Source organism: Aythya fuligula, chromosome 1 (genome assembly GCF_009819795.1).
Source record: "Aythya fuligula isolate bAytFul2 chromosome 1, bAytFul2.pri, whole genome shotgun sequence".
Lineage (NCBI taxonomy): Eukaryota > Metazoa > Chordata > Aves > Anseriformes > Anatidae > Aythya > Aythya fuligula.
Window position 1 is genome coordinate 190,960,017 of NC_045559.1, and position 16,183 is coordinate 190,976,199.

The 16,183-nt window shown below is 37.0% G+C and overlaps 1 protein-coding gene across 6 annotated transcripts in view; it reads right to left on the reverse strand.

Moving 5' to 3' along the window:
* The window catches only part of GRIA4 (glutamate ionotropic receptor AMPA type subunit 4), a 226,733-nt gene that overhangs the window by 57,317 nt on the left and 153,233 nt on the right, over positions 1-16,183 (reverse strand). For 5 of the 6 annotated variants that reach the window (XM_032207899.1, XM_032207979.1, XM_032208142.1 and 2 more), the window contains exons 6-9: positions 14,425-14,583; positions 12,884-13,051; positions 11,237-11,341; positions 6,563-6,673 (exon numbers count right to left, since the gene is read on the reverse strand). In XM_032207899.1, coding sequence (XP_032063790.1) covers positions 6,563-6,673; positions 11,237-11,341; positions 12,884-13,051; positions 14,425-14,583 — 543 coding nt within the window. Of the gene's footprint in view, positions 1-2,586; positions 5,189-6,562; positions 6,674-11,236; positions 11,342-12,883; positions 13,052-14,424; positions 14,584-16,183 lie in introns of those variants that run through there. The other variant, XM_032180559.1, reaches the window with a different exon arrangement.

A 16,183-nucleotide genomic window follows, 5' to 3' on the forward strand; every position in this document is an offset into this window, starting at 1 on the left:
TGTGACCTGGGCACTGGGGAGATCACTGAGCTACAACAACATTAACTGCACACTGAAATCACTGCAGCGATGCAGTGCAGCGACTTTGGACGTGCTGAGTTTGTGTCTTCTAAAGAAAACTGCTGAATATTAACAATAGCCCACACCACTTTGTATTCCTATCCCCAGTCAAATGAGCTCAATCTTAACTGTCTGTGTTCCAGAGTAAGGGAGGGAAAAGAGCAAGGATAACATGTCCTGCCCTCTCTTTGCAGTAGTTCTTGATTTGGGGAAGTGTTTTGGGCACATCTATAAAATGGTCCTCACTCACATAGGGTTGTTGTTCCCATGAGAGGAAAAGCAAAATCTGTGTCTTTCTACATATGCAATTCCACAAAAATGGTTAAAAATAGAGAAGGAAAATAGTATGTTCTGTGATCCAGCCAAGCACTAGCTAGAAGTACAGCCACATCTTGTCCAATATTCTGGATTTGTGGACTCTCCTTACAAGCTTCAGCTATGTTTGCTTGCTATACCTCAAAAGTCATTTTGTTTTCCAATGATTAGCATTAGCAACTGCTAGCTCTTCTGATTCAGCCTTTCTTGTAAGTCCCAGGCCAAAGGCATTGGATTAGTCATGCCAAAAAATAATTCTGGAGAGCGATTGGAAACAGTTAGGTTCAGAGGAGTCCAGGTCAGCCTCTTCCTTGTCCCAAAACCCAGACACTGAGCTTCTGCCTGCACCTCATCGATAGGGCTTCTACAAAAAAGCACTTCAATTGCCTCTGCAGAACAAAGTGAAGTAACAGATGCCTTATTTTTCCTGTTAATGGCTAAATAAACTTCATCCTGCCTCACCCTAAGTTCTTTGTGGGAACACTAAGTAGAGTAACCATGGGGTCCAGCACCATTCCCAGTGGGTACAAGATAGGAGCAACCCCATCCAGTGGAGGGACCAGTGACAGAGGACTGAGAAGACCTCAGTTCTGGCAGGGATCATTTGGGCGACTTGAAGGAACCGCAGTGCTTCTCTTCCCTCCCACTTTTCTTTCTATCCACCCTGATATCACTGATTTAGAGCACAATACAGCAAAGAACATCACTTACAATGTGAATCTATTATAGACTGAGGTAGTACTTCATGCTGCGACTGCTTTAAAAGAAGCTGTAATTGAATGTAATCTGCCAGTGTGAAGCAATACAATTAAAATTGTGGGAACACATATTACTTCCTGCTTACTGCACTGTCCTTTCCCTCCTGCCTACTTTATAAAGAATAAATAACAGTTTATTTAATTGTTGTGCCTATTTATCTGCCAAATAATGAATGAGGTATTCTCCAAGTAGAATTTGATGGGGGAATGTGGATGGGACTGAATGTGGCTTTCTCATAAAGACTGTTTACTAGAAAATTCAGATAGCAACAACAATTTCAATTCTGACCATTTCAGACTTTGGGAGTGTTTCAAACTAATGAAGTGTGCAGAAGTCATTACAATGACATCAGGACACTGAAAGGCAAGTTTTACTGATTTGCTAACAAGCAACTTATATGGATGAACTTGCAAGGTCATACTGCAAAATTATGAAACACCTGAATAGATCAATAGCAAGTACTCAGCCATATCTTGATGTTATTTTCTATCTGTGTCACTGAAAAAAAAAAAAAAAGTTGTCTTTTCTTTATAGTCTATCACAATAGCATTTTCTAAACTAGCGGTAATGGTAGTGTAACCATGCTGGTCTAAAGATAAGAGAGATGCAAGATATCTATGGAGAGCTATTATCATTTATTAGATCATCTGAAATAGCTGAAAACAGTAGCAGGGTTTTTCACCATTTCCGGTTATAGGCTATTCTCTACTAAAAATACTACTTCTTACCACCAGAATTTTATTTACTACATTTTTGAGCTATAAACTCTTAACCTGCTGATAGAAAACACAGTTTTGACTTACTGCTGAATGAGGCTTAACACCACAATACTTGCAAGATTTTGGCTGTTTAATAATATTCTATGGGGTAGTGAATCAAAGAAAAGTCCACATTGAAATGATCAATGACTAGCACGGAACAGATATTTGAAATGGTGCAAGCTTTACTTAAATAATTCACAATTTTATAACAATACTTAACATTTGTAAATACAAGTTGAAGTCTGCAACAATTACCTTTATAGATGTAAACAAATCATTCCACCACATTCTCACAAATTCATGTGTACAGTAAAATGCTCACAACTGATGATTCATACTATAAGGGAAGCTGGAGAAAGTAACTAATCCAAATATCAAACAGATCTACGAATAGCTTGCCTACTGTAAAGTTAATTTCAAAATCTTTAAGCACTGTAAAAATAATTTGTAAAAGTGACAAATATTTGTGCAAGAAAACGTCTCTTTTCTAAAACATGGGTGGCACACATTATCACACTTTATTCTGAAAAAAATAAATCTATGGAAGTCAATGAGTCAATGGAATAGGTTTTTGGTTTTGTCTTTATTTATTTATTTATTTATTTATTTATTATTTATTTATTTATTTTTTTTTTCTGAATAAAGTGTCCAGGATTCAGTTTGAAATCTTTGTTATTGTCATGCAACAAACTTTTTTTTTTTTTTCCTTCAGTCTTCTCAAGAATTTAATCAATACAGTTTTTACTGGAATAAAATATTTTTTCTTATATGAAAAAGAAAGTCAAAGTTAGAATTTTTGAGGTAAGACTTGGGCAACTGTATATCAGCCAAAACAAAGTGTGATATTTAGTCATCTAATGGAGGTGTCTGTCATCTTAGGTGCCCTAAGGTAGCCTGCTTGACCTCCAAGTGGCATTCTGTGGGTCCTGTCTGCTACCTCTTTCTGGATGGCTCTGATATCCTCAGTGCTATCCATCTAACTATGGATAACCGAATCAATTTCTATATCTTTAACTTTGGTAAAAGCTTACACACTTGGGTAATAACTGTATGTTGTGAAACAACATACAATAGCTGAGACATCCACATGGATTGGTCATATATAGCATAAGACAGGCAGGAAAGTGTCACCCTTCTGGTGTTAGCAATGGGTATGCAGTATATCCTAAAGCATCATAGACGTCACTGGGTACTTTTAAGCAGGCAACTGGATCAAGAGCCTCTGTAAAGAAATCTACTTTTAGGTGGCACAGTCTTGAATGGAATCCTGCCTTTGAAGCTTGGTCTGCCAACAAATACCAAGAATATCTTATTAAAATACTAAGCTGGAAGCCACAATGCAGACACAGCTCACTGTATGTCAAAGGTTTGGTTCTAAAGGATTTTTATGAACTTCAGGTTTTTTAGTCTGAGAGTAGGTACAGAGTTGTCTGTATCATGAAATGGATTAGAGAGTTTGGAGGAGTCATCTCAGCCTACTCCCCTATATTCAGCATCTTGCCACTGTATTTCTCAACTTGCTATAATAGCAATGATCATTCTACTCAGATGGATAACCCACTATTTGCCTTACTGTTAGAGGAGGGTTGCACAGTGTCCCTTCTCCAGTCATATATGAACCTACAGTGTACCAAGGTGGGGCCTCCGGGTGGAACATTTCTGCACATAAGTAGAGCATCTGCCCTATCTGAGAGGCCCAGATGTGCAGAAGGATGCACATCACATGAAGTGCAGGACACAGGGCTCTCATAGGGGCTATAAAAGCCAGGTCTATGTGGCAGCTGGTATATTAATGCATGACAGCTGCCCATGCTGCCTCCTTCACCACTTGCTTGCTGGAGGTAGGATGAGTGCCTACGTGCTAAACCAAAGCTGTAAAATATATTCTACATGCTCTCACTACTTTACAAATGAAGATAACATTTTACCAAGTAGAAAACACTGTATTAGTCTCTTTGAGTGCAGAGCTAATTCTTTATAATGCAATAGCCATACAGCCACATTACAGCAAAGTAAGCATAGATACATAAAAACTGAAGAAAAAGCAGGCAAACCAACTTGTGTTATTTGGCTTCAGGCAAAAATTAAAGTGAGCCATGCTGAAAACGTGTGAAGTTTTCTTACGCTGTCTTGACACCTGTCTTTGAAGACTGAAAAGCCTGACAGCACTAGCTGCAGAAGCTTTTCAGTTTGATGTTGGAAAATATGCATGCAACTAAAATTACATGTCATTTAAAAAGGTTCAACTTCCCTTCAATGTGAAGAGGGCAGTGAAGAGGTCAAAAACTCTTTGTCTGGCATTTGCAATATGACTATAATACAGACAAGAGCAAAATAGCAGTGTTCTGAAAGTTACACTAGTTAAATATATCTTTGTGTGTGTGTGTGTGATCATATGCTTCTGAATGCTAAATCCATTGCCCTGGCAGGCCAATATTTAGAATCATGGCTGTAATCTGCCTTCAGATTCATGTGGGCAGCTCCCAGTTTGGACAATGGGAGATATGCATGACTACCTTAAGGCAGAATTCACCATATATTCTTATTCAAACCAAATTCTGATATATTTCTCTTGCACTGTGATTTCAAAACATTGAAAGGGGATGCTTTTGGTCAAGAAGCAGTGCTGCTTTCAAATAATTGTATTTATCCCAAAATGACTTGCTGCATAAACTTAGGGCATGCTTTGGAATATTAATTTAGCTTTTTGGTTTTGAAAATGATCCCACCAGTCCTTTCAATACAGGAACTGAAAAGTTCTTTTGAAGATAACATTTATTATGCACATCAAAATGCTTCAATGCAAACAGGACAGGCAAGATAACACATTTTAAAAGCTTTCTTGTTTTCCTTTTTTTTTTTTTTTTTTCCTTTCTGGCAAACAGAAACCTTTTATATTACTTTTCATTATTATTTTTTACTCATTTCTCCTAATCTTGGAGCTATTTATGGAAATTACAGTACTCATGTATGGTAGCTTCAGTCAAAGGTATCAGGATTGGTAAGAGGAAAATTTCGACTGAAAGCTTGTTATTCACATCGTTCTCTTCTCAGCTTGGCAAAGTTGAAGGGTAACGTCATCTGTTCTAGACATTTCAGATTAGTCACAGAACTTTTCTTGGTGGTTCAGTGCCTGGTCATCCAGTCAGAGGAACAGTAATCCATATGGAAAAATTAGCTCAATGCTACTAGACTGGTGGTTAATACTTGAGCCTTAGTTAGGAATGTTCGCAGCATCTTGGGACTCTTTTCTTCCTTGATCAATTTCTTAAAATAGGATTCTTCATCAGAGGCTGAAAAGAGGAGGACTGTACTGAAGTACATTTTTTTTTTCCATCACCAAGTCTTTTTTTTTTTTTTTAGGAAAAAGATACATATATTTAAAATGTCCCATGCAAATAGTAATAAAAAAAAAAGTTACACAATTTGGTTAGGAGTTACACTCTGAATTCCTGTACAGTAGGAATAATTTGGTTGGTTTGTATCCTGGAATGATAATCTTCAACAGGAGACTTGTTAAGACATATTTAAGGTATAAATGCTGACACACTCTGCTGAAAATCTGGTAACTAACCATATTTTTGAGTAAGAAAATGTCTTGTCACTTTCTTTTGTATTACTTTCAACTCTGTATTAAATTAGAAAATTATTGCTTAACCACGCATACAGAATACTCATTCCCATCTGCAAAACAGCTTATCCTAAAGGGTTAAAATGTCTTGTCTAAATGAAGCAGGTGAAAAGGGCAGTGAACCGAGATGTAAAATCTTAAAAGCGGTCAGGTAAAGGTCAGCCTTTGCCAGTAAGCTTTGACAAACATCAGCTTAAAAGGGCATGTCTGACTTCAGAGTAAAAATTGTTAAATATTTTGTTTAAAATACAGTTTTGGAATAAAAAGTATTTTGAAAAACTATGTATTAAAAATGTGAATTAATGAAACAACTGCGTTCTTCTTTGTCTGCAACCACTCTTTAGAAACACCAATTATGTAACACTGAAAAATCACACCCCAAATTTATTTAGATTTTATTAAAATTGAAAAATTTACCAAAATGCTTAATAATATATATTTAGAAATATGTTCAAATGTATTTACTAAATTCCTCTTTTCCATTCACAAGTAAAAGCAGATAAACCAGTTTTGATTAGCTAATAGAACTATAATGCTTGGAATGTTAGTTCCTACTGCAGCCAACTTTGAATTTATAAAGTATCAAAAAAAGGGATACTGGAATTACAGACATCTCATTTTATGCCATCTGCTCAATTCTGTCATTTAGAGGTTTTATTTTTTTCTTCCAGTTTCTTATGAGTCAAGATTTATCAATCAGAGGTTGAAAGAATTCAAGTATATTTCTGAGAATTACTATAGTAGAAAAAATGAAAAGACTAAATGAAGCAAAAAAATTAACTGTAACTTATTTTTTAAAAACTGATATCAAGTGAATTGTGATTTTAAATGCATACAAAAAAACCACTCTGAACAGACATGATAGTCAAGATAATTAAGATACATGGCTCTCACCCTCCCACTAACCTAGGAAATGGCAGACTAAATAACAATATAATTAGAAAGGAGATTGTGTCACACACCAGTATAAAAAAAAATAATAATAATAATAATAATAATAATAGAAAAAATAAAACACAGAACAAAAATACCTTACCAAAATTGTAGTGACAACTACTGTTCTGTTCTCAATGGCTGAAGTGTCATTTCCAAGCGTAGGTTCATGCTGAATCAGAACTAATTTATCCATGTCGTTCCAGTAACCAACCTGCAAAATAAAATGAATATAATTTACAGCAGGTAACCCTACATCCTGTATAATTGCAAATATTACAGGGATTACACCAGGCTTATTCACTGGTGTTGACCTTTGGCACCTGCAAGTCTAGCTGTTAAACCTTTCTTTATACTCAGTGGAGAGATGGCACCACCAGAGAGCAACTCAGCCCATGCAGGATATGCATCCCACCTAGAAAAGTGCTTGTCTTTCCCCACACTAAAGCATGTTGAATATGACTGCAGTCTGAACGGTTCTCTGCTTAGTGCCAACAGAGGTGAAACAAACAAGATTTTAGTCTCCCTCACTACACTTAGGCTGCCACAACCCTTCCCAGAGCAGCCTTTAGGTGAAATACCTGCCTTTGTTCATTGCAGGTGCTGAAATACTTGGAGCCAGGTTTGGTTCACTCATTCATGCATTACCATGGAGGGAAAAAAAAAAAAAAAGGTATTCTTGCAATTAGAAGCCCTCCCCTTACATACATACACACACTGCTCTTTGCAGTGCACACCTCTGGAATTCAGGACAGCCTGCGGCTGTGCCCTCTGCATTGGTAGTGATGCTGTTGGGCACAAGACATGAGGCAGCATCCTTTCCTGGGAGGTCCCAGGGCTGTTTGCTTGCTGTAAGAACAGATGGGATGAAGACAGCCTGAAAAGCAGTGATTCTCCCTCAAAATTTCATTGATGTGCTTGGGAGCTACTCAATTAAAACTTAAAACCTCTGCCCCTCCAAAACAAACAAACAAACAAACAAACAAATTAATAAATCCCATAGTCTATGTACTATGTCTTTGGGTAGCTAAAAGAAGATTTGAGTCCTTAACCTTAAAATACTTCACTACATTTGTAACTCCTGCCCAATCTGAATCTCAGAACACACCCAGCTCCTCACTGCACATGGTGACACCATCTTCAGCGTCTGTACCAGGGAACAGTCTATGAAATGGCAAGCAGTTCATGATGGTAATCTCATGTCTCGCTCCTACTTGGAGTTACCTAATTCCGCCTTCACACCTGGCCTTACAGAATACCAGATGCAGGTCACTTTGCCGAAGCTGCTCTCTCACATCCAGCCCATGGCTCACTAGCATACACCTTTCCTTTCTCCTTCTTTCCAGACTTTTTTTTTTGCACCTAAGTCATGGCCACCTGTGGACCTTCTGACAAGGCTGATGGGAACAGCTCAATGCCTGTTCCTCTGAGCCAGCACTAAGAACAGTCCGCTCACGTCAGCAGGACAACACGAGAGCAATAGTAGCAGTAGGACTCTAGTACTACTAAAGGGGCTCTCCACGTTGCTGAGACCCTAATGAACGAAGCAACTGATCCTTTTTCCAAGGAAAGTTGCAGGCAGTGGAAGTGATTTTAAAGGATTCCTATGAAGGTTGTGCAATTCCAGCTGGCATAGCTCACTTTTTAGAGGCACCTGGGGACTAGTCGTCAGCATCTCTCCCTTCCTGCCTCGATTACCTGGAGTTCATGAGACCAAGAGCTGGGAGAAGGAAATTCCTTGTCCATCTTACTAGAAGAGGAAAGGGAATTTTAGAGGAAAGTGTAATCTGGCTAAAGCTCCAGTGTAACTGTCAGTGCCAAAGAACAGTCTGTGCCTTGGATGAAAAGACTTCAGTGTGATGCAAACCGGCTGAATGATCAGATCAATTATGTAGCCAATATATTTTTTAATATTTTTGCAGAACCCAGGCTAAAATTCACTTTCACATAGGTTTATGCCTCTGTGAAATGTGGCTAATCTTGTTCAAAGCAATGCAGTGGTGCACTAAGAGTCTAGAAGTGTTGGGGAGTGGTTTTTGTTCCTGATTTTACATGCATTAAACAATCCTATGTATTCTTAAACCATTCCTTATGTTTAATATTTAATTCATTCCCTTTTTAAAATTAATTTATGGAAAGGCAAGTCATTTTAGAAGTCCCTAGGGCAGTGTGCAGACACACTTATCACAGCAGTGAATATGCATTTGTGAGAATTCTAAATACATAGGGTAACTGGATCTGAGTGAGTAAGTATGAGAGAGCATGAGTGACTGTTTTGTTTTCTATTAGTGAAGCAAACAGGCACAAACTCTTTCAATGCCAAACTTTTGGTACATTTAGTTGACTTGTTCCTTTTCTCTTTGCAATTGCTTTAACAACCTATGAGCCTTGATTTAGGTGTCTGCATCTAACAGAAGTTTCAGAGTTGCTAATACAGGGGAGAGACAGGTTTTCTTCCTAGTAGGACACACGCTAACAAATACTCTTTTTCATCCAGACAATCATAGATTTGCAGATACAATTGATAACTGAAAATGTCAAGTTTCTGTCAAGAACTGTGACCAGCTAAAGGCAGAACATGTACACTGAAAGCTGGCAGTTTGGGAAGCTCATTTTAACCATGAGTGATTGTTTACTGTACAGTTCCTCACTGTTGGGAAGTTCAGAAGGAAAGCAGAAAATGAATGATGCAGTGTGTTATAAAACTAAGTACCATACCAAAATACAGCCAGAGATAAAGGGTATTTCTGAGGAATGGTAGGCATTTTTAAAGGAATATTAGCCTGTGAGTACGGGTGTGAGTGTGTGCACCTCAAATTTGCACTAAAGTAACTCTGGAAGTGAGTTACTAAATAAATATATAAGAAATATATGACTTGTATGAGTATGTAGGTTTACAATGACTGTGAGAGCACTAAAATACAATATGCTTATCTCTAAAATCTCAAATCCTCAGGGATAAAACTCCTGAAAGGATAAGATTGAATTCAGCTATTATATAAGTAAATCCAATTCAATACAGATTTCCATTGGACTTTCTAGCAGTTGTGCCCACTTATAGAGAAGCTTAATTTATCTTTTAGAAAATCATATTGCAAAAATATCTCTCTCAAAGTAAATTTGTCAAAACAGTTTTTTTTTTTTCTGTTTTTTTTTTTTTTTTTTTTTTTTAAATAATAGTGTAATTTCTGAAGGTGCTTCTGCTGAAGTCTGCAAGCCAGTAAAGACAGAATACTTTAAATTTTGATAATCAATTTCTTTTCTTTTTTTTTTTTTTTTTTTTCCCCAAGCTGGGACTCAGGAGCCAAATCAGAATGTCTTGTGCATGTACATTTATACATATATGCCTTGTTTACTTTTTAATTTTGTTTTTAATCTTGATGGTATCATTTTGTAAACAAGAACCAAATACAAAATTTAGCATAAATGAAACTAATAGGAACATGGGTTATTGTATCCTGTTTGACTGCACTATTTTGAATTCTGCTTTTCAGTGGCTGTGCAGTTTTGTAATGCTTTTTCCACGTCCCTAAAATTGTGGGCAACAAAAATCACTCTTCTAAAGATTAGAGGCATGTGTTACTCTGACTGGAAAGTCTAGTCCTGAAAAGATACTGCTGGGTGAGTCATAAGTCATATTACGTAGGATATGAGAAGAAGACATTAAAGGTGAAAGCTTCTTAGTTCAATTAATAAAGTTATTTCTCATACATTATAGAGGATTTTCAGGCTGGATGGAGCACAGACTTGGTCCAGTGATCACATAGTAATGCAAAAATATTATGTAATAAGTAATACATAAGAAATATGTAAGTAATACATAAGAAAGAAATTATTGTGAGTAGAGATCTGTCAAAATTGTTATGGCTTATTATATCAAAGACAGGTAATGGTTTGAGAATGGCAGAGAGGAAAAGGGAGAGCATGCCTGAAAATATAAGAAAATCACCTTGGGATGCTAGCACAGCACAGGCATAACTCTTTTTGCTACCATCCTCTCTCTCAAATCACAGGCAAGAAGAGGGTGTGGAAACATCCAGCCAGTGGTGCCAGCCAAAACCACCATTCTCAAAACGGATGAGAAGTGTTGAAATGGGACCAAAAGGCTGATTTCGACAGTTAGCTTGCTGCTAAGCAAACTCCCTAATGAGTTACTGAAGTTGTGACCTAATGAACTACACCTTTTCCACTTCGTCTTCCCTCCAGTACAACTGGGTGTTGGGGATGGAGGCGTCATACTTCTCCACTTGCCTTCGATGCACCCATCCTCCTATTCACCTCCAGCTTCTCACTTTCTCTTCTTCTGATGATTTAGCAAACAAAACAGCCCACAGTGCCTCCAAAGGAAATAAAACACTTGAGCCTGAGTACATTTTCTGCTCCTTATTTATTTTAAACTATGACAAATGGACAAATTCCAGCACAAAAGAGGAAGGGCTAACAAAGCATACGGCTTATCTCTTCACAGTGACTGAGCTGAGTGATAATCTATGTGCATTCAGACATAGAGGATGTGCTTGGACACACATTATTAGTATGTCTGCCTGCCTGCCTGCCTGACATCCCACCTCTCCAAGATGCATACTAGTTTCTGTGTTTCCCCATTTGTTGCATGGAATAATAGTATCTAGCAGAAACCAGAGATTAAATCTGTTTACTCCAGACATTTTTACCATATAGTTGATATATTTTTAAAATTATACAGAATTCAGTTTACTGTAAATTTAGTTATTTAATCATAGTAAACTATATGGTAGCAAACATTGCCAGCACTTACCTTCCGGGGGCCTGTGTTTTTCAGCTCAAAGACATCCATCGTATAGTTGACTCTGCGACCATAGTGGTCAAACTGAACATTTCCTGTCAATCCTTGTATTCGAACCTAAAAATTGAAGAAAAAGTATTAAGAATATAGATTTATAACCATAACAACACTACTACAGAAGAATGAGGCATTATAAAGCCAAAATGTTGGCTACTTTTCCTTTGTACTCTCTTTTACTGATGAACCATTCTCAAAATAGGTGTAGGTATGCCAGTGTCTATGCGCTAACAAAGACAGACAGTGGACCTTTTCTTCCATGATGTTTTCAACACTTTTCAGCTGCAGGTTCTAAGGAGAAGGTTATTTTTTACCATTCTCATCATCACTGAAGAATATTCTGGATCATGTAAAATAAATGTAAAAGATCTTTGGCCTGAACTTATACACCTTTTTTAACTCACACTCTGCTGGTGGATTAAATGTATAAACCGAGTATGTGTTGCTCATCAAGGTAACTGTGAAAACACAACAAAGCAATTCACTGTCACAGAAGATGGGTGAGATACACAGGGCTTGAAAGGAGTGTTTCCCAAGCCGCACAGTGGCGAAGGACAGACACAAAGCCATAAGACGGCTGTGGCACTTTTCCATCACCTGTCTCAGAGCTGAAAACAGAACTTGTATTTTCTTTCATCTCTTTTCTGCTTCACCCAGACTGGGGCCCTCATCCCAAAGAAGCCATGGTCATATTGCTGCTGGCTTCAGTTGTATCAGGATCCAGCCATGCAAGAAGTATCTTTGGCAAGACTTGGAGGGTCACGCTGTCCAACCTAGTACAGAAGCCTGACTTCGTGCTTCTCACAATTGTTACAGATCTGTGCATCTGCACAGAATATGCAAAGCACAAAAAATGCCTTACTTATCTTCCTAACAATTAGGATGTGGATTTAAAACACTACTCTTTTCCTTTGACCATTTGTATCTGTTTTTATTTTTCTCCAGGACCGAAACATTGGCTTCCAGGCACAGAGCTGCCATCTCTGTCAGCAGTCACTTCTCAACAGTTTCTCCTGAGCAGAGTCTGCTCATTTGCAAAGATTTAAATTCAACTGCAGGATTTTTATTTTCTTACTGTCCCATTCAAATGAAAGTCTAATCATCTTGACAGAGATCTGGAACTTTCTAGGCATCCATATTCATCAGGAATTCAAAATCTTGACATCAGTGAACAATGGCTCTGGGTGATGTCTTTTTAAAGAAAAAAACACTACCTTTCCCTGGAAGAATTCTACATTTATTCAAACTGTCAGAAGAATATTAGAAAGTTTATATTAGGTAGAAAAACCTTTTTCCTCAAATGACAGTATCTACATACCCAGGTTATATGCAAAGAGCAACAGATGAGCTCAACATCTCAGTGGTGGAAGTCCCAGCTATTTTAATAGAAGTACTAGTGGTTTCCAATAATAGTAGTTCCACTCTGCCTTCATTCCAAATTATAAAGCAAAATGTCCAGAACAGTCCTAGCTGTTTCCAAATGGCAGCTTACATGTAAATTCCCCCTCTCCCATAACCTTGAGTATAAGATCTTCTGAATCATATAGCGTACAACTAGTATCTAATATTCACAAACAATACTGCAATAAAGCCTACCCTTACCTGTTTTAATGTCCTCTCCATATCAATTCCTTGACCCCATGGGGCAGCAGGGTTAGCAAGACAATCACCAGCATTTCCTCTTCTTGAAATATCAATTTTCTGTCTTCTAAGATTACGGAAAGTTTCAGCCATCACAAGTACTCCATCATATGTTAATGCAGATGTATACTAAATGGATGAAGAAACACACTGCTTTAGAGTTGGTAGATCTTTATGAAAATCATCTGTTCTCAGTTATTTCTAGCTAGGCATTACACAGCAGTTTGTACATTTTCATTCAGAAACTCTTCTCAAAACCAAAAGCAATTTTGTCTGAGGAATGAATGTAGGATTGAGAAGAGTACATTAGAGTAGTTCAAATTTTAGGACTGTATTTCATAAGGGCATAGAAACCTGCCTCTGAAGTATTATCAGAAGAAACAAATTAAATTGAAGATAGTCACTTCTCAAACTTTTTTTTCCATTTGTCTTATCCATTGGGAAATAGCCTCATGCACCCACCTAACTTACTAAAAAAAAAAAAAAAAAAAAAAAAAGTGACTCACTGAAAAAGATAGATAAATGAGCAGAAATACAAGCTATTGTAATTGTTAAGAATGATCAAAAGTATGTTCTTCAAACCTGTGTTGGCCCTCTGAACAACACAAGGTACTGAAGAATAAATGGGTCTCAGAAGGTCATCTAAGACAGTTTGTGTTTCTACACTACTGCAACTACTTTAGGTAGAGAGCATGACAAATTAAATGTGTAGAGCAAGTCTTTAGCAGATGTTAGCTTGGAGCCACATAAACAATGGGGTATTTTCTCAGCCTGGTCCTCTGATGAATTTACTGCATGTGGATTATCAATAGCAACCCCAAGGCTGCTACTGATATACCATGTAGCTCAGTCTCAAGTAGGTATGATATGTATTAGCACATATAATAACAGAGCTATTTTGATGAAGTCATATTTATAACTATGCTTTGATTTGCCTGCCAAGAAAATTGTAGACGACAGAAATTTCTTGTTATCCATCTGTGAGGGATTAGGTTAGAGGAACACTGGGATGTAATTGTACTGTAAGATCATGACTGAAAATGATGACTACAGTAGGTTTTGAGGTGGATAGAATTTCTACAGGAAATTCAAAATTAAAATTTAAGGGTAGTAAATTTACAATTGTGGTTACATCTCATATACAGAAGAGTTCATCTGTTGGGAAAGCTCTGAATTCTGAATCCAGATAATTAGACTAATTCATGTAAAATTGGTTGAAATTAAGTTGTCAGTTAAGTGTTTGACCTTTAGTTCCTGTCAGTAAAGAGGTGATTTGGAGAATAACTGACAAAGGATATTAAAGCACATCAGCGAAATGTGTTGTAGCTTGTATTTCTATCATAGTCACAAGGACAGGCATTATTAGTTGCCAGTAACAGTATGATCAGCTGCATTCTCCTGTGCCTAAATATTACGGTCTTTACTCATTTATTCAGCAATGTTAATCAGAAATTAAAAACACTTGAGTGATATCATTGGTAGTGCTTCAGACCATCCAGTACCTTTGGTGGGGTCTCAGATCCTGGGTATTCTCTCTGGTCTAGCTTCTTCCAGCGCTGCATCAGTTTAGTTACCATTGGTGTACTGAAATCTACCAGCTGAAATCCAGTCACATTAGCTCCTCCATGCATAAACCTCTCCAGAGAAATATCTTTGAATCCCTAGAAAATCAATTTAAGAATTTGTTTGCTCTCACACACCACTCTGGGTCCAATCTGTTCTAGATCAGCAAGGTGGCATAAAGAAATGTTCAAAGAAGGTGGCAACAGCAGGTTTCCATTAGAAGTTAAGACTTAAAATCAGAGAATAATGCTGAAACTTTGTTCATACTTTCCATTTGTGTTACAAAGAATGAAACAAAACCAAGAAATTCAATTCTGAAAAATGCCTACAGAATATTAAATCCTTAATCCAATTTACACTGAAGTTGGCAGATTTTAATGAGCACTGTATTAGTGCTTGATCCATCCTGCTACTTTGCATGTTTGCAAAGCGAACAACACTGTTGTGTAAATATATTTATTCTGGGATTTATTGGTTAGGCTGAAATTACCTGAGTTACACAAGTTATGAGATAATATAATAGATATTAGGATGTAGAGAGAGCACATGAGGGTCTCATCATTAGCACAAGGAAAACAGTATCAGAATCACCTTTTTGTGAAACATGGTGGTGATAGCTCTCAGATCTGATACACATTTAAAGTCTGGAGTGACCCCCAACATGGAATGAAAAAAAATAAAGTACATAGACTTCCTGACTTATGGTTTTAAGGCTAATTTGTCCCAGTATACAGACAAATCCTTTAGTAAAATTTGCCTTTAGAGACGTATCTGAACTTCAAGAAACTGCATAAGGAAAACTGCTAAAGATGCTAAGAAACAAACATGAATTTTTGTGCTCCTTTTCTATCTGCTAGACTTAATGGCATCTCAAAGTAATCTTTTTGTTTTCTTAAATTCCTGTGATCAGCATTTAGCAGAGGAAACAGAAGTGTATTATTACACTTGATTTAAAGTATAAAACTGAGGGAAAAAAAAAAAAAAGTGAGGTACTGACCCAATGCCCCAGATCAAAAAAAAAAAAAAAAAGTCCAAGACAGAGATTTGATTCATGTCCTAAAGGAAACTGACAGTGAATATGAAAGGTGACATATCAGGGAATCCTATTACACATGTTATTGAACAGCCAGTAGACAGCAACATGTGTCAATGCAGAAGTAGATGTGACTGTCTCCACCATATACCCTACTGCCTACAGCAGCCACTTTGCATGGGAAAGGTTACTTGGAGAATTATAAATTTTGAATGTTGAAAACCTTATTTGTAAGACCTTAAGTGAATAGGGTCATTCTCATTTCAGAAGCCTGAGGTCTTAAAAATAATCTGAAATTATCTTAAGTTAAGGTACTAGTACAGCAAAACACAATAACATATTTCAAGCCAACTAAAATTCCTTGAGGGAGAATAAAAAGTAAAAAGAGAGTAAAATACATTAGACTCAGCTCTACATTCACCGTGCTTGGCCAGGAAGGTATTTCAGCCTGAAAAATGGGCTATTTAAAAAATAAAATATTGCACTTACTCTTCCTTTGCCCTCTTCTAAACATTGTGTAAATGTGCTGTTTAGACTCAGAGTTAAAATATGAATTGGTAATTTGACTGGAAGTAGCTGATTTTATAACAGAATGAATTTCCCCTAGAGAATATAGAAAAGTTACTTTAAGAATTATTGTCCTACTAATATTAAAAAGATGAGTC